The sequence below is a fragment of the Falco biarmicus genome, chromosome 2 (assembly GCF_023638135.1).
Source record: "Falco biarmicus isolate bFalBia1 chromosome 2, bFalBia1.pri, whole genome shotgun sequence".
Lineage (NCBI taxonomy): Eukaryota > Metazoa > Chordata > Aves > Falconiformes > Falconidae > Falco > Falco biarmicus.
In genome coordinates this window covers 79,401,846-79,427,546 of record NC_079289.1, presented here as the reverse complement: position 1 = coordinate 79,427,546, position 25,701 = coordinate 79,401,846, and the positions used below count along the sequence as shown (strand labels likewise).

The 25,701-nt window shown below is 45.7% G+C and overlaps 1 protein-coding gene across 1 annotated transcript; it reads left to right on the top strand.

Moving 5' to 3' along the window:
- Nucleotides 1-375: 375 nt before the first annotated feature.
- RIPK4 (receptor interacting serine/threonine kinase 4) lies at nt 376-23,433 on the top strand. Its single transcript, XM_056329735.1, has 8 exons — nt 376-622; nt 8,240-8,531; nt 16,240-16,388; nt 17,212-17,261; nt 18,312-18,470; nt 19,418-19,524; nt 19,986-20,238; nt 21,238-23,433. The coding sequence occupies exons 1-8, from the start codon at nt 441-443 to the stop codon at nt 22,410-22,412; spliced, it is 2,367 nt and encodes a 788-aa protein (XP_056185710.1). The 5' UTR covers nt 376-440; the 3' UTR covers nt 22,413-23,433.
- Nucleotides 23,434-25,701: the final 2,268 nt, after the last annotated feature.

The following is a 25,701-nucleotide window of genomic DNA, read 5'->3' as shown; positions in this document are numbered from 1 at the left end:
CGCAGCTGCTGGCGCTTCGCCTCTCGTTCCTTAACACCTTAACTGTCGCCGCGCCCCCCTCCCGCCCCCGCTCTGGCCCGAGCAGCGCCGGACACCAGCCCGGGAGGAAGCGGGGGGGGGGGGGCCGCCCCGCACGGGTGTCGGGAGAAGCCGGAGCCGGCCCCCAAGCGCTGCCCCGGCCCTGGGGACATCCCGCCCGCCGCCGAGAGAGGGCGCCACGGCCCTCGGGCCGCTACCTGCGCCCCGGCGCCCGGGTACCGGCGGCCGGGCCGGGCCACAGCCGCCCCCGGACGGCGCGGGCCGCCCTCAGGCAGCGGCGGGGGGCGGGCCCGGCCCCGGAAGTGACGCGGGCCCGGCCCCCCCGGCGCACCTGACTCACCTGGGCGGGCGGCGGCGGCGCTGCACCGCGGTGCCGGGCGGGCGGCGGCCGAGGAGCAGCCATGGCGCGGGAGAGCGGCTCCCCCTGGGCCATGGGGCTGCTGAAAACCTTCGAGGAGAGCGAGTTCGGCAGCTGGGAGAAGATCGGCTCGGGGGGGTTCGGGCAGGTGTACAAGGTGCGGCACCTCCACTGGAAGACCTGGCTCGCCATCAAGTGCTCGCCCAGCCTCCATGTGGATGAGAAGTAAGGGGCGGGGGGCGCGGGGGAGATGCGGGGCTGCGGGGGGGCACGGGGCTCCGGGGGGGCAGCGGGGCGAGGCGGCTCTTCTCGCGGCAGCGTCCCTGCCCCGGTGCCCCGGAGCCCGCAGTCGGCTGGGGGCTGCCCCTCCGCAGCCCTGCCCGGCTCCCGGCAGCTTAAGGATTTTTTAAAATTCCTTTTTTTTCTTGTCATTACCACCCACCCACCCTTTTTTTTTTTGGCCCAGCGTACACAAGGCATGCAAACGTAGGGAATTGTGCTTAACAGTGGCTCAAACGCTTGTGAGGCCGAACGAGACGCTAACAGTGCTTGCCCTGCCGGCGCAGCGCCCGGCTTTGGAGAAACAGCCCAGGTGATGTAGCCCAGAGTTCCAGACCTGGGGAGCGCCGCTGAAAAAGGACAAACCAGGCCAGCCCAGCCCCGTGCCAATGCAGCCAGGCCACCGTAGCTGCAGCGCTGGTTGCCACCAGCAAAGGGTATGGCCATCTGGCTAAATGCAGCCCAGAGAGCCGCGCGATTCAAAGTTCCCTCGGCAAACGTGGCCTTTGCCGCCCTTAAGCGAAGCCCGGCCCGACACCTTCGGTTATATTGTACGTAATGGGGCTGGTGGCCCTCAAAGGGTAAGTGATGTTGCTCAGCTGCTTGCAGCAGCTTGGAAAGAGCCACCATGCAGCTGCAGTGTAGGTCTTGCCTGTTCCCTCGGAGCAGTTCGGAAAAGCATTTTGCCCTGCCCTGGTCGTGCATGTGGTGGCTTGTGCTAAAGCGTTATGCCTGCTGCAGCTCCAAAGGTCACGGAAGGCAGTCCTCAGCAGGAAGCGCAGGAGGAGCGAAAACCCTGAATGGGATCTGGGGGGGCGTCGCAGGCCTGTCAGGTCTGGCTCCAGCGAGCTCCCCACCTTGGGAAAAGCCAGCCCTTTGGGTTGTGTTTGCAGGTGCATTAACTGGGACTCCCGTGTAGGAGGTGGCGGTGGTTAGCAGCGGGGTGAGCAGCGGGCTGGGGCGGGGGCGCTGGGATGTGGGTGCTGCAGCTGTGAGCACGCTGTCTTTCAGGAGCGGGTGCTGAATGGAGACGTGCTGGGAAATACGTTCTCCTGCTTCAGTTCAGGGCCAGCGCTTTTCTGTGCGTCTGCCCAGGATGAATCCCCACTGGGCAGTCCGGCGGGGAGCCGTACTGCATTGCAGGGAATGACACCGCATGGCGAGAACCCCTTCCAGCTTACCTGCCCTCTGTGACTAGTTATGGCCGACAGTGGAGGATGACCAGCTATGCTGTGCTCATGCAGTCTGTGTGTGATGGGGGCCTGTCAAGGGTGGCTCTCCTTTCCTTGGAGACGAAGGCAGTCAGGTGCGTCTTCAGAAAAATCCTTCTGTTTTGAGGGCAATAGTCGTTTCCCAGCAGGTCAGCGTCTGTGCTGACGGAGGTGAATATGGCCAAGTCGCGTTCATGGAGCTTTTCCAGCTCTACCTTGATCTCTGGGATCTCACGAGCTGATTCTGCAGTTTGTTTTTTGAGATGTGGGTTGGTTCAGTCACAAAAGGCTTCCCTTGTTGTGGTTCCAGCAGGAGGAGAGAGATAAGTTGGCCCAAGACTGAAAATGTTTGTAAGCTTGTCTTCTCCAAGATTACTAGGGTAGTGCCCTAGTAATTGGGGCCTAGCCTAATCTTGCCCATTATCTGAATTGCTGACTTTGCTGTAGTTGTGCCTTGCATAGTATAGTAAATGAGATAAAATGTCCCCTTCCTAAAAGGGGAGGGGTAGATTTTAGTGTATGCGTAGGGTAACTCTGCTGCCTGTGAATAAAATAGAAACTACCTCAGAGTTGCCCTTCTACCATTAAAACTTCCAAGTAGATTTCAGACTTGATGCTTATTGAGGCATAACAAAAATAGTACTGTAGCTGACTAGTTTTGCAGTTAAAATATCTCTTAAGAATAAGCTAGAACATTTGTTACGCTTTTCATTTGCAGAATACATCTAGAAATTTACTCAAGTTTATTTTCAGTCTGAGACAATGGATGCTGTCATCTATTTTAATATGAACAATTAATTTTGAGAGTTGTTACCAAATCTCTCTTAATATATTCAATGTGCAATAAAGAGCCACCTGTCCCTCAGTGGCTGTGAGGTGTGCAGATACTGGAGGGACTGCATGAACATACAGTGCAGTAAACAGAAACGCCAGGAGAATTTGGAAACTTTGAGGGTGTGGGGCTCCAGCAGCTCCTGGTTAATTTTAACAAACCAATCCCTGAAATGCTGATTTACTTGTTTCACTGCAGACTTTGTGCTTCAGACGCTTAAGGGGAGCACCAAGTAGAAATTGGAAGATCTCTGGCCTTTGAAACAGCTGCTTCTGCAGAATAAAGCTAAGCTGAATTTGTGTATGCTTCTCCTTTGGTTCTTGGGCTGCTCTACCAAACCCCTTCCAGTAGTTGGTAACGCTGCCCCCACCCCCCGGTCTAAGAAACTTGTGCCATTCAAATGGCAGGGTGGGGTGGGGGGCACCAACAAAATTAAATATTAGCTCTTTAGTTGGCAGGTTGAAACAAGCTGGTGCAATTACATTGTTAATCCAGGAGATTAACTTGACTAGCCATTTCTTGGAACTCTGTGAGGCAGCACAGTTAGAAGAATTACCAGTGGTATCAGAAACATTAATTGAAAAACACGGAGGCTTTTTCTTATTTATTTGGTACCACGCTAAACCCCAGTTTGTAGTGGCTTGGTGGTGGTAATACTCTAGTGTCTCTTACTGTGTTTCAGAGACAGTAAAAGATTTGGAGTATTCCCTTGGCAGTTATCACAGTGTAGAGCCAGGTGGCCTCAAGCAGAAGAAAAACTGAATGTACAGCCAGAAGTGTTTTTACCTTTAAGGCCAAGCCCTCTCAGGCAATCGAGCCAAATTCCATTCCTAATGCCTTACTTGCTCCCACTTTCCATCTCCTGAGATCGAGTTTCCTGCATGGGACTCAAGATGCTGTCAAGATGGGGAGGTTCCATGTAAGCCTGAAGAAAAGTGTGTGTGACCCAGAAAGGTGGAGGAGCCTCTTCCCCAGACTGGCAGTGAGGAGCGCAAAGTCTCTTCTTTTTACCCCCATTGGCCAAGAATGGAAGTGTGGTCTGGAGAAGAAGGATGGTGAGCTCAGAGATAACAACTTGGAAGCCTTTATGGATTTCTTATAGCTGAACGTAAACATGCAGACTACGAGTATGAAGGATGTAACAGTCCCGAGAGAGGGTTCTTCACCGGAGGTGTTAACTGGTGGAGGTGTCTACAGGCTGTGGCTTCTTGAAAAGAAAAGGAAAAAGAAAAAGAGCAAAGGTCTACACTTAATTCCCTCTGCAGGACCTGGATTTAGGAATGGCATAGGACTAAAAAATTCAGGAGATCTTAGAAATGCATTACTGTTAGCAGAGGCTGCATTTATTTGTGGTGAAGGTGAATGAATGCCTGTTCTGGCAGTCTCTGCATGTGTAGGTAGAACTTAATACTCACCTCTTGCCCCTTAAAGAATAGGGGTGAGCATAGCTGTTCGTGTTAACCTGTAATCCTTTTGTACCAGGGCTGTGCAGCAGAGATCTGTTAGCAGGGCTGAGATCTATGTTAACCTGAAAGATGGGATTTTCTGTTTTTTTGTTTTGGTTTGGGTTTTTTTTTTCCTTCCCCCCCTCTTTCCCCTAGACATTCTGCCTGACCATGCAATGGGGTTTTTTTGTCTTCTCTTATTCTCATTCTTCTCTGATGATCAACACTATGAAGGTCATTAAAGATGTACCCTGCAGAGCAGAGGTCACTGTATGCCCTTAAACTTGTGCCATGATGCAGATGGAAAGGGTCCCTGAAAAAATTCAGAGGTGGTGTAATTTTCTGGACCCCATCTTGACCACCAGCAGTCTGTAAAGAGGTAACTTACATTCCCCACTGAAAAGCAGCGTGGCTGTGCAAGGCTTGATCTCCCCTGGGCTGGGAGAAGCCTGGCTGCTCTGTGTCTGGAGGTAGTTCACACAAACGGCCCCATTACAGGATTTCAGGGCTTTTTGAGTTTCTCTGGAGCCACCTTTTTTGTCTCAGACTCCATTAGGGAAATGTGGTGGTAGTGGTGGGGGGAATATAAAAAAACTGCAAGGACTGCTTCGTGAGTTGAAAATTGTGTTTTTGTAACGCAGTGTTATCTTTAGGGCATAAAGATTGCACACATGCAAATCGGTTACAGTTGTAATTCTTGCTGTTCTCGTGGCAGGGTTTGTGGTACAAGGGTTGGGCCCTGGTACCTAGGGAGTGAGGCAGTGGGCCGGAGTTGGGTCCCTTGTCTCTCCAGGAGGGTCCAAAGAATGCAGCCCTATCCGTTTAGAGTCTGACTGAGCAGCAGACAGCTGTTTGGGGGATGTGGGAGGTTCCCCCGTTCACGTAATATTTCTGAATCCTTTGAAAATGGCTGTTCTACCATTGATGTCTCTGACAGAGATGCTATTTGGCACTGAACCCAGTACTTTATAACAGAAGCTAGCCCCATGCTGCTTGGCTGAGAAACCTCATAAGGAGCTTTTCTTTTCCTCCACTTTGGAGGGAAGTGTTTCTTGGTGATATTGCGAATAATTTTTAAGCACTGAGCAGCACACCCCACCCCCTGCCCCATCCCTTACTTTGATCTATTAAATGTGAGCCTGAAGGATACTGCAGCATCCTTTGCTGCAGCCTGAGCACGTGTGTATTGAGGTGATGGGCGCATGGAGAACACCTAAAACTGCCGAGTGCCAGTAGCACCTTGCACTAAGGGAAAAGGGAAGGGAAAGACCTTTCATCTTTGCCTGATGGAGATCTTGGTTTAATGAGCTGCTTGTGTTAATACAATTAATGCAAGTGCTCTCCAGCACTTGGCTAATGACCGAGTTGTATTTTGGCTCTCTTTCTTTTGTCTTTTTTCCTTTTCTGCCTTCTAAAGGTGACAGGGGCCTGTATTTGAAAACTGCTGGTCTCCCTGGCTATACCAGATCACTGGTTGATTCGGTGTTGAAGCTCTGGGTCTGGGAAGATGCTAAAGGTGGCAATTGTTCCAGGGTTTTATTTGAACAGGCAGATCAGATAAAGGGCCCTTGCCTGTTAATTCACTAAACTAACTGGGTCTGGTCCAAGAAGAAAGGGAGCTTGTTTACATTTTGTTCAAAGTGGGAATTCTCTCTTCATAGGGGAAAATGTCCTATTTCAAGCAGCTGATCTCTGTGATTTTGGTGATGCTCTCTGAGGCTGTCGTTAGCCCAGGAACCCCAATCCCGGGAGCCTAGTGGTTCTTGTTAGGCTTTAGCTGTTGCTGCATTCTTGCCTTGCCTTGGAGGGCTCAGACAGGTATTTTACATCCCTGACTCCAGAGCCCAGCCTGCTGAAGCCTGGTGAATTATGCTGGCTATGCATGTGGCTTGGGGGCAAGGAGTTGGTTGTGTTATTCATAGGCGCTCCCTTCCAGCGTGCCAAAGAGCAAACTGGGTACTTGCCTACAAAGGCAGTTATTTCACAAGAAAGTTGCTGTAGGGAGCAGCAGGAGCCAACATGGTTAATAGACAAGGTTTCCCTTACCTTCCCCCCCACACACACACACACACAGTGTATACATCCCTCTTAAACCATTTTTCAGCATGATCTTGCCTCTGAAATAGGTCTGCTGCTTCTCGCTAGGCTAGACTCGCCCCTAGCGTGGAATGTTAACTGCATCGGGTTATTGCAGGCTGCTGCAGCTGGTGAGGAACAGGCAGCAGACCATGCTCCCAGCCTTGTCTGGGCGAACATCAACTTTGCGCTTCCCACAGCAGGTGAAGCAGAGGGGAAGGGGATAACGCGGTTGCAAGAGTGTCCTAATGCAGAGTCAAAGGGTTAAATGATGGCTCCCAAAATCGCTCCCACATGGGAGCACTGAGGGTCCCTTGCAGGCTGCTGGTTTCAGCATGGGTGGTGCATGCTCCCCGTGGGGCATCCAAGTATGGGGGGGAGGTGGGGGAGATATACGCAGGAAGGGGAAACTTCACTGCGCTAAGATTGAACTTGGCATTCTCCTTTTAGAAGCAAAGAGTGCTGCTAGCTGTCCTGGGGTTTTTAAAACCCAACAAGCCTGACTGAGCTGATAGCTCTGCCATGGCAGAGGCTCCCACAGTAGTAACTGTCATCACGTGGTAGTGGCACGTGGCACAAACTGCAGCTGGGTTGGCATCGGTCCCCAGGAATTTTCCAGCTCTTGGGGACTGGCAGAGGGGGCAGGTGACAGAGCTTTCTGCCTTGCAGAGGGTTTGAACCTGTTTCCTCTGATCAGTTATTGCAGCTGCTATGAATGTTCTCTCTGAGCTTTATTTTAAAACCTGATGTCTTCTAGGACAGCTGGGCATCTCAAAACGCCTGCGTGAGGTGGGGAGTGTCAGAGCAATAGTTTTCTTCTTTTAATCTAGGACTCTTTTTACCAGGCATCTGTGTTAAAACTTTGTCATATTGTTTCAGGTACTGTTTTCCATTAAATAACTTAGACGTCTTGGGTACATTACAAGAGCTGTTGTGTAATAAGAGAGGCTCTGTTCAGGAAATACTGCCTATCTGGCCCCTCTGTGTCCTCTTTTGTGAGTCGGTGGGTGACAGCAACGGTGATGCATTGGCAGCTGTGGCCCAAAGCTGCTCTGGGTGCAGCCCATCATCACTAATAATGTAGTTTTTGACGGACTGAAGGTTCCTTCACCCATCACGTGTGGCTCCTTTTTGTGGGTGCAGTTGACCTGGGGACAGGACCCTTGTTTCCTCTTTCCAGCTTGACACCCAGTGGGTCCTCGTGGGCTGTTGGAAGGCCGTGTGTGAGGTGCAGAAGGAGGGCATAGCAATTAAGGGTCTCGACCTGGGAGGCTGTAGTTTGGACTGAGTAATGCTTAGCACTCTGCAGGGTCAGGCTGAAGTGACCTGTAAACAACCCGGGGTGCTCATTACACGTGCTGGCATGCCAGGAGTTTTCAGCATCCACTGGAGCTGAGCGAGCATAGCATTGGAGTTGCCAAATCTGGAGTCTGAGTAGAAGGAAGCTTTTGCTGTGTCCCCCCAGCTACAGCAGGTGGCTTGCTGCCCTAAATAGTGGGTCCTGGGGATCCCTCTCCCAAGGCCAGGGCCTGTGCCCTGCCAGCCTGCACCAGCGGGGCAGCTGAAGCAATGCTGCCTGTGCTCTGTCTGAGTAACGCAGTCTTATGACTCACAGAAAGTTGATGACTTTAGCCCAAGGAGTTACAGCAGTGGTAAATCCGGGCACTACATGTATTGTCCTTATTCTTAACAGCACAGCATAAACATCAAAGCGGGGAGATGGGTTTTACGCCAGGGATATTTGCGCTGTTGAAGGGTACAACTCGCCTGTGGTTCAGCAGCTGTGAGCTGCCTACCATTAGAAGCATAAAACAAAGTTAATAAATGTGGAAAGATGCCTGGAGTCACAGTCTGGTGAGATGTAGCATGGTTCAGCCAAGTGATGGTCATGGAATGTGTTCAGTTGCGTAAGAAATGTTTTTGTGCGTGTTGGTGGGGGGGAGAAGGAGGAGGAGAAAACAGCTTCTCCAACCTTCACTTTCTGTTCTCTTCTACCCAGGGAGCGCATGGAGTTATTGGAAGAAGCTAGGAAGATGGAAATGGCAAAGTTTCGCTACATCCTTCCTGTTTATGGCATCTGTAAAGAGCCAGTTGGCTTGGTCATGGAATACATGGAAACAGGGTCTCTGGAAAAGCTCCTGGCTTCCGAACCTTTGCCCTGGGAATTGCGCTTCCGCATCATCCATGAGACAGCTGTGGGGATGAACTTCCTGCACTGCATGTCCCCTCCGCTGCTCCACCTGGATCTCAAGCCTGCAAACATCCTGCTTGATGCCCACTACCATGTCAAGGTATGCACTGGGCATTGTGTGCCAGGGACCCACCTTTGGATATTCTTGCATGGCTCCTGCCAAACTTAAAGGCCTGGAGAAAGCAGCAGCATTGCTTTTGAATTAGAAAAATGCCCACCGACCCAACCCTTCCCATCTCCAAACTTGTCTACCTGAGTTATGAACTATTTTGGTACACAAATAGAGGTAGAGTTAGGGAGCTGGTGAGAATTCTCTTGAAATTTTAGGAGGGTGCTAGTGCAGTGAACTCTGATTTTGAGACCTAGGGGGTCCTGCTATATATTTCCTTGCAGTAGGGTCATGAGGCAGATGAGAACAGGGAGAGAAAAGCAGTGTGAGCCTCTAAATCATCTCTGCCAATTCCAAAGCTCCCAGTGGTACCCTTGTTCTGTTTAGGTCCTTCTGGCTTTGTATATTCCATTAAATATGTAAATCTCATCTACAGCTGGTGTCCAGAGAAGCCTTCCCAGAGGCAATTCATTTTCTCTTTCATTTGCTCAAGGCATATACAGTAAAAAAGTATTTCTGTCCTGACTGTTTATGCACACCAAAGGTCACTTAAGGGAATATTTGTGGCTGTATCAGCGTGAAACTCTTCCTGTTATTCATTTCCAGAGTAAGCTAGCAAACTTGTTGGCCTTCTCTGTTTTAGGTTCTGTTTTGACAGCTGGACTAAGGAGGTTGCTCTTGCTTTCTGATCTCTCCTTTTGGGAGAGGACAGAGACTGAAATAAATCTTTTTCCTGATTCTTGTTTTTTTGGGTGGTTCTTTCCCCCCACAAATCCATGGCCAAACTCTTAACCTTAGAACTGCAGGATTACTCATGCTGGATAGCTGATATAACTCAGTACAAGTAGTCATAGATTTTTATCAGTTCCATCATCCATCTGCTCCCTGTTTTCCTGTCCCCCTCAAACTGGCCAGATGGCTTTGGTCTTGATGTACCCTTTTAAAAATAATTAAGTTTTCTTTAAATAAAACCATCTCTTCTGATGTCACAGGAGGGTTGGAGAGGTGTGTGCCTCCAATGAAATCACACCTGTGTCAGTCTCAGCTTTTTTTAGTAGGCCATTTAGTGGTTTACTACTTAAGATTTCCTTTCTGAGACAGGAGGCATCTACAGGTGGTCCATGGTATTATGACCAGAACATCAGGATCTGAACTGTTGAAAGTATGTTCTTACACTTTGGTGCTGAGAGGCCTTTGCTATATATTTATTTACCTGAAGTTTGTGCTTGCTTGCATAACTTCTTGAATTCCTAATTCTTGACTCATCCATGAGCCAAGATATGAAGGCTGTGTTTTTCTCATTGTTTCAGGAGGCTGAAATGCTGCCTGATGTTCTGCCTCCTGTATAAGCTATGCCTGGGTGGTGATGTAATAAAAGGGGGTGAAGTGCAAAATGTACCAAAAAACCCCCACCATTTCTGGTGGGGTCATTGCTGACATCCCTAAACTGTTGCTACTCGCTCTGGATATGGAACACATGAAGGTTTTCAGACATTTTCCATTAAGTTTGGAAAGGAATGGTCTAATCCAAACCTTTTTCCAGCCAGCAGTCTTTTACATCTGCAGGCATCTTGGAAACCCCTCCATGCAGCAAAGCAGACATAGGAACCTGTGTGCAGAATAAGAGATGTACATGCTCTGTGAGCTGCCTTCACTTTAAAAATGTGCCCCCAAACCTTCTTTTTGTGTGATGTGAAACTTGTAATTAAATTTCAGACCCTGCAGCTTGATTTAATGTGCATTTTCTTGCTGGAGGGCTAATGGACCTGATAATTGAAGTGTTTTTACCTTTTAAAGGTTAGCGTTAATTTAGTAGGTGACCTGTCTCTAATAGAATCTTAAGGTGAGTGCAGAGATGCTGCAGACTGAAGAAGAGGAGTTTGGAGGTGGGGAGGACTTTTTATAAACTGTTTGCCCTTGAGCCAGGAAACAGGCAGTCTTTCAGTGGAGCACATTAGAAATGCTTCTGTGCCATATTGCTAGTTAAATGGAAACACGCCCTTCTTTTATGAGCACAATGCTTACTGTAAAAACCCCAAGTGAGGAGGATGACTAATGCAGTGGTGTTATACAGAACTTATCATCAAGTGGGTGCCTCCATATCGTAAAGCTGTCTCCTGTGTATTACATAAGTGCCTGCTGAGTTTTGTTCTTGGGATGATAATTAAGAGGATGGGATTAGCCTGAGCGCAGAGCAGGAATATAGATAGACAGATATTAACTTTTTCAAAGGCATGTTAAGGGATTTTAAATATGTGTATATAATATGTACACCACAAGGTAAGGCTTTGCAGTTTTTTGGAGGATGGATACATGCATGCCTCCTTCCCTGCAGTGGTGGTATAGCTCGGTACTGACAGGAGCCTTAGCCCGGGGGCTCTCTTCCCAGCCATGTCCTGCTCAGTCTTGGTTGCCTTAAGCAGTGTGGTTTGCTTTGAAGGATTATTTCATACCCAGGCAGGCATTGCTAGCAGGCATCAGCCTGCATGGTTTTTTCCCCTTAATGTCAACCTATTTGTTCTCAACAAGATCCTCCCCGCCCCTTTCTCCAGTGTTCCATGTATGCAGCCTTCCAATACTTACGAGCTGTTGAACACCTAGTTTTTGTTTAACTGGACCATGTCTTATGAGCTTCTTTAGCTCTCCTGCCCTCCATGTGTGTTCTGGATGTCTCTGCTGAGCTCCCGGTGTTGTGGCAATGACAAGTGGGGCACTGGTGCTGTGGAAGCAATGCCACATTCCAGCGCTGCCCTTGCAGGCTGTTAGATTGCTCATTCCCTGCTCCAATGTGATCTCTCTCCAGGGCCCTCAGCAGGAGAATACACCCCTCCCATGCAGTTATCTCGTACCCTAACTTGCTGCCAGCTACCATGCATGCATGCTCTCTCTATTGCTGCTTCCCGGTTTTTTTAGCTTCAATATCTCTTGGTTAAGAGTGTTACTTTTTGTCCAGGTATTTAAAATGAAGTCAACCTGCAACTTAATACTTTGGGGCAAAACCATTATTTGTAAGTTCTTGTTTCTCTTATTATCTAGCCTGGATTTTACAGCTCTTCACCTTGTCATATATATGTATATATACCCACATGTGTACATGTGTGGGTACACTCATACAGAGGCAAATCCCACCAGTTATTTTTTCATCTCCCAGATTCTGTTTTTAAAGTATTTGAAATGGGTTGACCTGGTCTTGTCTGTGCACTGCTCTAAACTGGCTGTATTTGCTTTTATTTTTTTTCCCCCAGTGCTCTAGTTTAAACCGGTGTGAAGAATGAAGTTGCTGCTGTTGTCATGCTGTGCTGATGGTCTTACTAAAAACATGGATAGGTTGCCTCTGTGGTTTTCACCCTTATTTGCTTCAGCTGAAGAAGAAGAGGCCGCAAAATTTTGTGTGTGGAGTTAGTTGCCTAGTCAGGTGGCAAATTTGTTAATCAGAAAGCTGCTTAATGTAGGTCATTAACTGTAGGTCAAAGTAATACCCAGAGGCCAGGCTGGTAAAGGGTGGGTGTCTCTCTTTATTAGACTAGCTGATGTAGTTAACACAGCCACTTCTTTTTTTTTTTATCAGCTGCAAATGCTCTCCTGTTATTAGAAATGACAAGAGGCTTTGTTGTTTTGTGCCCCTTCTCCCTGTTTCCCACCCCTTCTGCTCAAGGTTTCCACGTAGGGCTGTTGTTACATGGCTTTTTAATCCAACCAACAAAGCTGGTTTTCACCTTGATCAACTCTCTAATTGATCTAATTGTGGTGGCACAGAGGAGGGAACAAGACCATCCCTGTTATGATAATGCAGATTTATGATGGATTAAAGTGGATGTTTGACCATGGCTTTGGTTTCTGCAGCTTCTGAAGAGACCATTACAAACATCACACCTGAAACAGGTTTTGAGGAGGTAAGGTTTTAGGGCAGGTTGGAAAAGGATGGAAGTGGAGTCTATTTCAGAAAGACTTCATTTATTAGCTAACTGAAGCGTGTTCATAAACACTAAAGTAAAGACATTAGTTTGAAGTGCAGATGCTGGTTGTGTCTACGCTTGGAATTAATTTTTATTTCTAATTTTTAGTAGTCCAAATCTGTGACTCGTGTAAGTCTCTTAAAAATTTCTGGCACTTCTTAAAGAACAAAATTGAAACAAATGGCCCTTTTCCCCTACACCAAGAAAACCAAACAAGGCAAACACCCCCTGCCATGGCCCCTTAAGCACCTGAAGACCCCACAGACAAATGGGGTGGCATTCTCAATATCCGAGTGCACAGAGACAAACACTGGATATGTCAGCAGCAATTAAAAATTAATCTGATGGCTTTGTTACCCATTTGATGAAGAAAACCTTTTGGTGAACTCTATACCTGAGTCCATTGCAGTGGGATCTTCAGTCTCATTTGCAGAAAAATGGCATGCAGCATCAGAAGCTAAGTGCACACTTCAGGTTGGCCTGTCAGGAGTCATCAGTGAAAGCATGTTCCGGGCACTAATTTTGCTCCTGGGAGCTAGGTCCCTGCACTGTTTGGGAATAGCTGCCTTTAGAAACCACTGTAGTTATGTGAGCATATGTACGAGTTGTTTGGTTTTTTGTTTTTTTTTTTTTTAAAAAAAAAAATCCAGAAAATAACTTGACAAATTCAAAGCATCTAACACTTTGCAAGTGAGTGGGGTTTTTTTATAAACTAGAATGGAAATTTCCACAAGTGACAAAAGCAGAGAGAGGCCTGTGTGTACAGTATTCCTGATTTAAAATAAACAAAACCAAAAAAGAAAGAAAGAAAAATCTTCAGATCTTGGAATCTCTCAGTAAAGCAAGCATGGCTGGGAAGTGGGCAGGAAAACATTTTTACCACTACCATCACCAGTTGCTGCTCACGTGTGTGTTCTGGTGCAGACCTTTAAAAGGGCAGAGATGGAGCGAGCTGTCTGAACATGAACAACCCTACTGTCTGCGTGGGCTTTGGCCAATGTTTTTTCTCTCCTTCCTACCTCTCCACCACGTGTTTTGCATGAAGCAGTCTGTCGCCTCTGTGTCTCCTCCTAACTGCTGATACTAAGTATGCTTTTGAAGCGTGATGGGATCCACCTGAACTAACTGATGTGAAGAGTAAGATTATGGGTTCTGTGGGATTGTGGGGCAGGGCAGAACCCGGGATGGGCTGTGAGGGCTAGCGGGGATGTGGAGGAAAAAGTGGGGAGAGGTGCTCCACTTTCACTGCCTTTACCAGCAGGAGTGCCTTGTGTTGCAGAACTAGATACCTGGCAAGCAATTTAAAGGCAAAATAGGCAAGTTAAATGGCTGTGTCTTCCACCCACTGCACAGTTCCCACTGATGTTTAGAAAAACTGCATGACTAAATACACCATACAGTGTGGAAAATTTACCCTAAAGGAACTAATAAAAGCCACAAAAGCTGTCTGCAGACTCCTACCATTTTGTTGCAGTCTGGAAGATAACAGTTCTTCAATTTCCAGTGCTTTCTGCAGAATTTGATATGGTTGAAGCTCTGGTCTACAGATTAATTTCCTGTTAATTGGTATAAAAGCTAGTCCTTCACAGTATGTAGGGGCAGGATCACAAGGGAAAGTTCTTGCTAGCCGCGTGTGTGTATGTGCTATGTACCTTAGCTGTTTCTTGGTTTGTAGGCTGGGCATGAGACCTTTTCTGTCTAGTGTGCTTGGCCTCCTGTCTTAGCCCCTAGCCTTAGATTCACACAGCATACATAGCTGGTGGCTGTTAATGCAGGAGCGTCACTGTGCTGTCTGTATTTCATCTTTGTTTCTTAACTTACACAGTAGGAAACCCGGTGCTGTTTAGACAGAGGAAGGTATATTGCTTTAATTATATCTGCATGCCATATGGATTTCTTGAGGTGTATACAAGCCTCTGCTTCACGTTAATCAAAGGATAGCAGCGCTTCACCAAGTTGGATCTGTTCAGACTTGCAGCAGTTGGTTCATTTATTAACCTGACACCACGGGCTTGTGTGATGTGGGAGCTGTGCTTTTGTTCTGCTGTGGAGCACTACGTGCCCCAAACTCATGCAGCACTTCCTGGGGCAGTTGATTCAGCTCTACCCTGGGTAGTCTGGCTTGCAAACCTGGGTTTTCGACTACTTACTGTTTCCCTGGTCTCTAATGCTTGGTTTGCTGAGGAGGCCAGCAATCCCCCTCTATAACAGTGTAGCCCTACAAGCATGAGACGCTATTCCTCCAGATGACTTTGCTTTTTTCCTCCCCCTCCCACCTACCCCCCCCACCCCCCCACCCCGCTTTTTTTTTTTCTTCTCAAGTAATTCCCCCATGACCCTACAGATTTAAGATACAGATGGACAACAGGTTGGATATACGTATGTGCTGGGTACAGGACTTCTGCAGCTCCTGAGGTTGCCTCTGTTGAGCTCTTTGTACCTGGGAGAAGTTCCTCCTGAAGCTGTGTGGGTTGCTTTGTTTGGTTTATGGCGAAGGGAGATTCCTAGTGTTTGAAGACCAGTGGCTGCGTAGCCTGCCTGTTCTCCAGGAGGCTGAAGCTGGCAGCAGTTTGCTCCCTTTCCAGTAATGAATGCATGTTATGACTAGCTTTGCGGTATCTTTGGACAGAAACTTCTGAAAGTGTAAAGTTGGAGCCTATTTAAAAAAAAAAAAAAAGCAGCTTTTTTTTAATTATGCTTATTGTTTTGAGGGAGAACTTTCTCAAAGGAGAAGCTGTGAAGATCAAAAGGGGAATGAGTCACTGAAAAACCTGAGTATTTATTAGATAAAAAGAATGTTTATGTCGGGGGGTGTGTGTAATCTTATCTTACATGTAGACAAAAATCAGTGGGCTGAGTGGTCCAAAAAGACTTGACTTTTCTTGAAATTTTCACTTAGCATAATAGACATTTTTGACCAGTGGGAAATAAGGCAAAGGAAATTCCTTGCCTGTTTGCTTCATGATTGGTGTGCCTTTGAGAGCAAATGAATGCATATTTGTTTGACACTTCAAATTAAAAGTGGAGGTGTGTTTTCCTTTTTTCAACTTGCTGTCACTTGTTTTCTTCATTTCAGCTGTGTTCACTGTGTCACTGCACCAACTTGCCATGCCTCCTAGTTGCCAAAAAGAATTCCCTGTGTGGGTTTTTGCAGGGGGGGGTGTTTTGGTTTGGGGGTTTTTTAACTCTTGGGGCCTCTGGTGTTGAGCTTAGCCCTTGCTGGCATGGTCAGTTAACAGTGAGCGATATTTGAAAGAGCAATTCTCTTCTGCTCAGTGGAGAACTCATGGTCTTCATGAAAACAGGTGCTCAGAATACTTAAACATAGCATACAGTGTGAGGTTACGTAGGGAAAGGGGTGGCAGGACTAATAATTACATTACAGTAGTTTGCACTGGCTAAATTTGACTAGTTTTAAATTACAATACATTGTCTTAACTGTTTGTTGCATTTGCTACGTAATGGGCTAACATGCTGCTGCTTGCAGAAAACTGCTTGCTTTTGTTGTTGTTTTGGGGTGGGTTTTTTTTTTTTTTTAGCTTAACTGTAAAGAAAAACCTACCATACTGTAATGCTTCCAGAGATGTTTTCTTAGCTTTGTATTTCTGAATGGCAGCTTGCTATATTTTGTTGGGTCATCCTGTTACATCTGCTGTTCTTTACAGAGCAGTTTTTGTTAATGCCTCCAAAGTCTAACAGTAGCGTGCACTTCTCTTCCCCTCTTCTTCCTCCATTTTTTGCAGATTTCTGACTTTGGACTTGCAAAGTGCAATGGCTTGTCCCATTCCCATGACATCAGCATGGATGGCCTCTGTGGCACAATTGCATACCTTCCTCCAGAGCGCATCAAAGAGAAAAACAGGTGTTTTGACACCAAACATGATGTGTACAGGTCAGTTAACTATGAAAACGCTTAAAAGTACTTTGAGTAATACTGTAAGTTGAGCCCTCTTTTTCTGGTTGTAAAACCTAATTAAGCATGAAACCCCTAAATCTACTTTGAGCCTCATCTTGCAAAGGGTCATGTTTGCTTTGCTTTTTGCGAAGTCTTCATAGGGTAGAGGCCTTTTAACAAACTGCAGCTAATTCTGGGTCTGGAATGTTACCATTCAAAGTAACACTTACTTATTAGCAACTGGCATGGGAGGCACTCTGCCCACCTTTAATTTCCCCATCAAAAGGTACATCCTGACCTACTTTTCGAGTCTATGACAAAATTCTTAGTTATCTTCAGTGGATTTCATCATTAGGTCTTTGGTTCTTCTTTCATGGTCAGATTATTAGGAAGAGGAAAACATAGCTGTAGATTAAAAGATATGTCATATTCTAAATGGAATACGTTTCTTTAAAGTCATCTTGCAGGTAGAAGTACTAAATAAAATCTACGGTAATGCTTTGCTGCTCTCTAGTTTTGTCAGCGTTGGTGTGGAGTAGTTGATAAATGTTACCAAAGAACTCAGCAGCCTCCAGCAAGTCCCTATGTTTGCTGCCTCAGGTTCTCCCTGGAAAAACTAGACTTTCAAATCATGGTTCTTGGCTGCGTCTTGCTGTGTGTGTTCATCAGCTGAATTAGATGCAGAAGTGAAGGACAAGGAAAAAGAACAGGAAAATAAAGTGTACTTCTGTTAAGTTTTTTTTGGCTTTTTTAGTTGGTGTTTTATGATTTTTTTTAAAGCTTTTCTATAATTATTTTTTTCTTTTGCATTTATTTGTAGCTTTTCCATTGTGATTTGGGGAGTTCTTACACAGAAAAAGCCTTTTGCAGGTAAGTTTGATGTACTGGGTTGTGTTGGCATTTTTTTTTTCCTTTCACCTCTTGATAAGCACTATTCCTGCCCCACCAGTCCCAGATTACATGCACGTCCTCCTAATGCCTACAGCCTTGTGTGGTGGACACTTCTGAACTCGCAAATGTGATCACAAATGGAAGTCCTCCGTTGTCCTACACTGTGAAAGCTGAACCCGTATTGCCGTGGGGGGCCCTAGTCTGCTGGCGTTTGCTGTGCAGACCCAGGTTAGCACGTGGCCCGTGCAGACTTCTGACATGTTTGCAGCCAATGAAGAACAGCACAGAGCAAAGCCAACTGGCAGGCAACTGTGCTGTTTTCAGAAACGTCTTCTCTGTGGAGAGGTTCTGTAGTTTATTTGTAGATTGTGGGTACAGATCTGCTCTTAAAAAAAAAAAAACCAACAAAAAACCACCAACAAAGCTGTCTGTGAGAATAAGCCTTGTTCCACCCCACAGTAAATGTACCAATCTACAGGCAGCTATTTATTCTTTGACTTTTCCTGTGTGTATGACTAGCCTGTGTGTAGCAAGCATGTTTGAACAGGTTCCGGTCTACTATTAATTTTTCTCCAAGTAAGAGATCCCATTTAGCCCAGTGGTTGAGTTCAGTCAAAAGCCCTGTTACTGCACTTCCTGATTTGTGTTCTTCCTTCACCTTTATGAAAAGTTCAAGTACCTGGCCTAAATAAAAGCTGTGGTTCAGTTTTCTTACAGCAGATACAGAAGTTCTGAGAGGTAGCAAAGAACCATTTTTTTTCCTTTGGTTCTGTGTGTTTCATGGGTGGAAAAAGACCAAGAGTCACTCACTGATGATTGATACATGGGAAGCAGGTGTTATGCATCAACAAATATATTGTAGGAGAGTAAGACCAACAGCTTTTTCCCTGTCGATAAAAGAAAGCACTCTAAATCTAGAAATATAGCCATGAAGACAAAGTTGCAGCCTAATACAGTTAATGCTCTTAGACAAAAGAGAAATCATTCCTTTTGCTGGGAAATCTTAATTTATGTGCTTTTGCTTTACAGAGGAAAACAACATTTTACATATTATGGTAAAAGTAGTTAAAGGCCACCGCCCAGAGCTACCTGCTGTTTCTAAATCCAGACCTCATTCATGTAATAACTTGATCAAACTGATGCAAAAATGTTGGCAAGATGATCCTGGTGAACGGCCAACATTTCAAGGTAAGATTTCCTCGTAACTTGGCTGCCCATTTATTCTTCTATGAGTCACGTTATTGCTCAGGACTCTGTTAATCCATGGGTAAATGCTGTGAACCTCTGTGACAGGATAAATAGAGCACATTGTATGGTAGAGACAATGATACAGGTCACTTATTCATTTGTGGAGGAAGGGATTATCTGGGGACAAGTCTGACCATGATGGTGTTATGTAAACACGTCACGAATAAGACCTGTGCTGAAGCAGCTGATCCATTTAGCCAGAAATTATGTTCAGTTCTGATTGTGTGTATCAGGGCACATGCCATGCCAAGTTGGTGTGGTTTTCACCATACCAAAGTGTTGAAGGCCCTGGCTCTTGAAATTTACTGTTGTGTGCTGAGAAACTGAATTGGTTTATTGTAACAAAACAATTTGTACCATCATTTTTCTGCCAATAAAATGCAATGTTGGTGAAAAGCTTGAACTTGCCCAGAGCATCTGTTATGAATTCAAATGTGCAGAAGGATGTAGCAAGTGCTGTCTCCAGGTAGTTTCATTTAGTATTAATAGGAGAGATTTGCCTCTTCCCTCTTCTCCTGCCCAAACAAGGTATGGGGACTGAAGGGAAGAGGGATCTTGTCTTTTTAAACACATATGCCTAAGTTTTCCAACAGTAGACTGGTTCCCATTTCACAGTCTTGCAGTGTAGCCACCATCTAACATCAGTCTGGTCTGAATGTGAAAATGAATTGTTCAGTCAGCCCTATGCACTCTTTGCTTAGCTACACACTTGTACCTACCGATGAAGTGCTAGGTGGAATAGTCAAAATTGGAGTCTTTCTCCCATAATGTCTCAAGGTGTTAAGCTCTAATGACAGATAAGGCAGCAGGACATTTCAGAAAAGTCTCCTATTAAAAGAAAAAGAAAAAAAAACCCACCACAAAACCTTCTCTTGCTTTCTTCAAAGAAATCACTTCAGAAACAGAAGCCCTTTGTGAAAAACCAGAAGATGAAACAAAAGAGATGATAACTCAGGACCTGGACACCAAGAATTCCCCAGAGCAGCAATCTGAGGTATTTTCTTTTTCTGCTTCTTGTTCAAGTACACCAGGTTTTGTGAGGAACAGGTTCCTCTGTGACCTGTAACTTCCTGAGCAACCTTCTGTATTCTGCGTTTGAGCACCTTCTTGCCTGATGGAAGTGGATCTTGGTGAAGGACTGGAATGCAAAAGTGACAGCAGATGCATGGACCAGCACAGGACTAGACTGTTAAGGGAGAGCAGGACAGTTAGGAAATAAAGGCTGGAACTATGTGGGTGTGACTGATCTTAAAAAACGCTGTAGGAGAGAACAACCATGTGGCTTTAGTGGCTGTATAAGTACTGATGAAAGCTGCCTTCCTGCATCTGAAAATTTTCAGTGACGTTATTCATAGGTTTCATTTAATATGAACAGTGTTTAAAGGCTACCTGCAAGCTAACAAACTTGATTTTCTTTACTGACCTTTCTAAAGTGCTTGTGTACTTCTCTTGAAGGGGATTTCTGCATTATCCCAGACGAAACAGGAGCCTGCTCTACCATCAGTTAAGGATTACAGTCTCTCAGAGTTGTTGTCCCAGCTGGATTCGGGGATTTCACAGACTATGGAAGGCCCGGAGGATCTCAGCCGCAGCTCTTCCGAGTCCAAACTTGCCTCCAGTGACAAGCGGCTTTCAGGAGTTTCATCTGTAGATTCAGCTTTTTCATCCAGAGGCTCCCTTTCCCTTTCCTTTGAAAGGGAGAGTTCAGGTAATGGTCAGGTTCTTCTTTGTTGTTGTTTTTTTGTAGTTGTTTGGACTAGGGCATATGGGAGTCAGTGGGTTGGTGAGTAGTCATATGAAGAATAGCATTGTGGAAATCACTGTTAGCTTTGCTTTCTCTTGCTGTCAGCACTACAAATTTGTTTACTGGAGGTAGTTATTTAAAAAAAAAAACAAAACCAAAGAGGTGGTTCCTAGACATGATCTAATGACAAATAATAAAATTCATTTGGTTTTGAAAAGTGACCTGACTTCCCATTAAAGCCATTACAGAATCAGTCACATAAAGGTTGGTTGGAAGGGAGGTCATTCAGCCCAGCAACCTGCTCAAAGAGGGACTAAAGCCAATGTCCAGTCAGGGCGGCTGAGTCTGTGGCTTTTTCAGTTATACTAAGCCCAAGTCTGAGCGCTTTTGTTGTTGTTGAGAAGACTCAAGCCACCTTCTCAGTAGCCCCCACGAACATTGTGATGAAGACCTCTGCTATTGTGCACACACCCCTCCCTTTTCAATCCAGTGCTGCAAAAAACAGGCATCTGTTTTCCAGTTAGGCAAACAGTGATTAGTGCAGGGAGATCAACCACAGCATCGTTCGTTTTTGATTTCATATGAAACAGAATAAGAGTAAGTGACCTGAAATTGTTCTGAAACTACTATATGGGGAAGGATTTTTTTGGCAGTCAAGTCTTTGCTGATGCCACCAGATATGTCAGCCACGTGCAAGTAAAGTTTGGCAGGTATCAGAACTGTGATGGTGTCTTTTTACCAGAATAGTTTGGGTTGGAAGTGACCTTTAAAGGTCACCTAGTCCAACCCCCACCCCGCCCTGCTATGTGCAGGGACATCTTCAGCTAGACCAGACTGTTCAGAGCCCTGTCCAACCTGACCTTGAATGTTTCCAGAGATGGGGCATCTACCACCTCTGTGGGCAACCTGCTCCAGTGTTTCACCACCCTCATTGTAAAAAATTTCTTCCTTATATCCATGTAGATATTGGTACTACAGACATACAGAAGAGGAAGCTAACGGAGGCCATTTTATCTGGGGATACCAGCAAGCTGATGAAGATCCTCCAGCCTCAAGATGTTGACATCGTTTTAGATGGGAACGCCAGTCTTTTGCACTTGGCTGTTGAGGCTGGTCAAGAAGAATGTGTCAAATGGCTCCTCCTGTACAATGCTAACCCTAACCTCACCAACAAGAAAGGATCCACCCCTCTTCACATCGCCATTGAGAAGAAAGTTAAAAGCATTGTGGAGCTGATTATGGCTAGGAAAATCAATGTTAATGCCAAAGATGAAGATCAGTGGACTGCTCTTCACTTTGCTGCCCAAAATGGGGATGATTTCAGCACCAAAATGCTGCTTGATAAGAATGCATCCTTAAATGAGGTAGATTTTGAAGGCAGAGCCCCCATCCACATAGCCTGTCAATACGGCCAAGAGAATATTGTGCGGATCCTGCTGAGAAGAGGCGTTAATGTGAACATCAAAGGAAAGGATGACTGGGTGCCACTGCACTATGCTGCCTGGCAAGGTCATCTCCCCATTGTAAAGCTTCTGGCCAAACAGCGGGGTGCAAACGTGAATGTGCAGACCGTGGATGGAAGGACCTCACTACACTTGGCTGCTCAACGAGGACACTACCGTGTTGCTCGCCTTCTTATAGACCTAGAGTCAGATGTCAACGTGCAGAACGCACTCTTGCAGACTGCTCTCCACATAGCTGCTGAAACTGGCCACACAAGCACATCAAGGCTGCTCCTTAAACATGGTGCAGACATTGAGGCAGCGACAGCAGAAGGATACACTGCTCTGCACTTGGCATCTCGCAGCGGCCATTTAGCAACAACAAAGTTGCTGATAGATGAAAGGGCCAGTGTTCTAGCTAGAGGCCCTTTAAATAGGACAGCGTTACATCTTGCTGCAGAAAACGGGCACTCTGAAGTAGTAGAAGAACTTGTTGGTTCAGAAAACGTCAATGTTTCTGACAGTGAAGGGTTGACAGCTCTTCATCTGGCTGCACGAGGTGGGCACGTGAAAACAGTTGAGGTTCTTCTGAGGCATGGGGCACACATTGACATGCAAAGACCCACGTGTCAGACCCTGCTACAGCTTGCTCAGCAGAGCAGTAACAGCTCGGTTGTGTTGTTAAGTGAGACCTAAGCAAAAGGTACAAAACTTCCTACCTTTCTACCTGGTGTGAGAAGGCTGATGGTGCTTGACTCATGAGGGCCTTCTTCAGTTGTGCAGTGACCCTGCTCTTCAGCAGAGTCAGCTGATGGACTGAGATGTAACCAGCAGAAGCTACTTCTGTTTGAGTGTGTGAGTGAGAGCACACATGGACTAAGGCCAGATGTAAGGCTGAGAGCTGGAGTCTGCCGTGCTTGGTCTGTATCAGTCATTCTGCATGTGCCTGCCCTGTCTGTACATTGATATTCCCCTCCTATGGATGTTGTGAGAGAAGGATGCAACTTACAGGTTTCCCTCGTGCCTTTTTTTTTTTTTTTTTTTAATGTGCCAAACTAATTTAAGAACTAACATTCTGCTTTTTTATCCCTGCCAAAAAAAAGTTGGCATAGATTCCTGGTTTCTTGCAATGATCTATATTTTGGGCTGGGAAGCCTCCAGCGTAAAATAAACACAACATAAATCTGTTTGAAATTAATGCAAGAGATGAGGAAAGGGCTATTTAAGATATAGTTGATCATGTTTCAGTGTTGGAAGGTACTCTTTTTAATGGAGACATCAATTACAGATTTCCATGTACTCAAAACTGGTGAGGCAGACTTAACTGACAAGGCAGGATCCCAAAAATACATAAGCAGAAGTAAAAGCTTAACACGGTATCTTCATATACAATCCTACCTTGTATGTATTCTAAGATCAGTAAGCTGAACTAGGTCGTTAGTGCTTTGTCTTAAATGAAAAAGTTAAAAGCTAAAATTCATACTGGACTGTAACTGGATGGTATATTTAACACCATTATACTAATTTGCAAAACAATGTTTGGAGGGGCCAATGACTAGACTGATATACTGTGTATATAGTAGTTCTACCTGTCGTATGCTTTTTTTCTACTGAAGAAAATAGATTGCTTAGAGTGGGTATGTTTTAATACACCTTTTAACTTCATTCTTTTCAAAGTTGAAATGTGATCTGTTATTAATAAAAGATTGTGTTCTAATCTGTGTATTTTGTAATTGTTAGAGCAACTGAAAACCCATTTACCAACAAAAACCATTTACCAGCAGCAGCACAAAACTGTACTGGGCTTAATGATGTTGAAGCCCTAACTGTTGACATATAATGCTGTCCTCAGTTTTACATTCCCTTTAGCTTTTATATGGAATGTAAGGAGCTTGAATGAATTGGAGGTGTTATTTACAGAATAAATTTGTAGAAATAACCCCCATATAACCTAGTCTCTATGCACCTAACTTGGTGTACAACTGTGATGCTTTCCTCTTATGCTGTAGCTGTTCTGGGAGTTTAGTTTTTCTCCTCATCTTGAAAGAGTCAAATGCTTTTGCATCTTCCCTGTTGACTGGTGGGCTGCTGCCCAGAGAGGAGGTACCTCACCTCTCCTTGGCGGTGTGTTCCCACCACGTGTGCCACAGAGCAAGCAGTACTGTTACGCTTTGCTCCCACCTTCCCTGACAGGAAAGCTGCTCCTGCTCAGGACCTTTTTTTATATACCTGATGGCAGTGGTATGAATGTCAGTGCTACATCAGTATCTGATTTTAGGAGTCAAAGTGTTCCTGTGGGAGTCTAGCCCCAGGAAAGTCACTACTTTCTTTAAAAAACAGCCTCTTGTCATGGGAGATGGTAGTGGCTGAAGGTGATAACCAAAGGATGGGTGCTTGCAGAGGGGGCAGGGAGCCTGCTGCTGTTTGATACTGTTCCCAGCTCCAAGTAAGTACCTCTACGTACCTGCGTACAACTCCCCTAGTTCAATTTCTTGAATTTCAAGACAGTTCACTGACTGCCTAATGAAACTGCATTAAATAACAGATGGTGAAGTCATGCTCGTGTCAATATATGGAGGTTACGAAGCAGTATACTTGTTACTGGAGTATGGCAGTCACAGCAAGCTTCCTAAAGATGCTGACAGTGAAACTTCTCATTAAACAACAAAAACTAATTTTCTAACTACTTCCTTCAACCTCTTTTGAGGCCAATAAGATTGTCATGTTTTATTAAACTGTACTTTTAATCAGGCATTTTTAATACCAAATTCAACCACTGACCACTTAGTCTCCCAAGTCCTGTGCCACTGTGATTAAACACCTGGCCTGGCCTAGCCTAGCCCAGCACACACCACATCCTTCTATTTCAAAGTCTTCCGAACAGTGAGACTTGAGATATTTTAATTCCAGCAGTATTTGCCTGAACTGCAAAAGAGCTGTAAGACCAGGTAACAGCAGTCTTGTGCCTCCTAATAAAGGAGGTGCATGCTGGCTAGGCAAGGGGAAAGTACACTTATAAATTGCTTCTAAAACAGCTCAAGCACTCCTTCGCCAGTACATTCCTTCAGTGCCTAATAATAATAGCACATTAGCTTCTAATTAAACATGAGGCCACACTCATGAGTCTTTATTTTCCGTGCCATCTTTCACAATAACAGGCATCAGCTATGCATTACATAGAAGGCAACACAGCTGGCACTGGGAAAAAAAGAAGGGATTGCAATGACACACTGCCAGTATTGGAGTGGGTATTTGTCCCTGTGAACCAGCCTTCCTTGGGGGCAGGAGGGGTGAACAGGGGTGAATAGCACTAATGCAGCAATTATGAATTACTGTTTTGTAAAGATCTCCTGCGGGTGACTTTCCTGGTTGTATTTGCACGCCTCTGACTTAGCTGAAGTCCTAACTGGGCTGCTGACCTAAAGCTTACAGGCATTTCTTTGCCTCTTTCCAATCTTAGCCATGTTCTTAAAGAAAAAAAAAGAAAAACAAACCCACAGCAAAACCAACAAAACCAAACAAAAAATACAAGCAGTATCAGGCTTACTTGCCTACAAAAAAAAAAAACCAAACAAAAAACCAACAACGAGCCAAACGACCCTCTACCAAAAGAAAAGAAAACCCCAGGCTCCACCATAAATGCACACTCAGTATCACTTGACTTCTTTTCCCTGGCTGAGCTGGCAGGTTGAACTCAGCTGCCCCAAATCTGAAAGGAAATCCGTTCCCCACACCGCTTTCTGCCAGCTTCCCTCCCTCGACTCCAGCTCACACACTGAAGCAAGCCAAGGCAACGGTGTGAACCAGCTCCTAGGCCACGGGCTCTGCCCACTCACCCACCAGCTCCAGCCTCACACAAGCCTCTCAAACGAGCACAAAACCCTGCATGCTCAGGAAGTGAGTTGGAGAGGTGGTGGCAAGGCACAGGGGGCTCCATGGAGGCGAGTCGTGTTCCAGGTTCCCCATGCTGCCTAACTGCTCCCTT

Bases quoted from the DNA above. Each gene is read 5' to 3' on its own strand.
- RIPK4 (XM_056329735.1), top strand. From the start codon at position 441: ATGGCGCGGGAGAGCGGCTCCCCCTGGGCCATGGGGCTGCTGAAAACC. The intron at 623-8,239 runs GTAAGGGGCGGG...TCTTCTACCCAG, and splicing joins AGCCTCCATGTGGATGAGAA to GGAGCGCATGGAGTTATTGG. The intron at 8,532-16,239 runs GTATGCACTGGG...CATTTTTTGCAG, and splicing joins ATGCCCACTACCATGTCAAG to ATTTCTGACTTTGGACTTGC.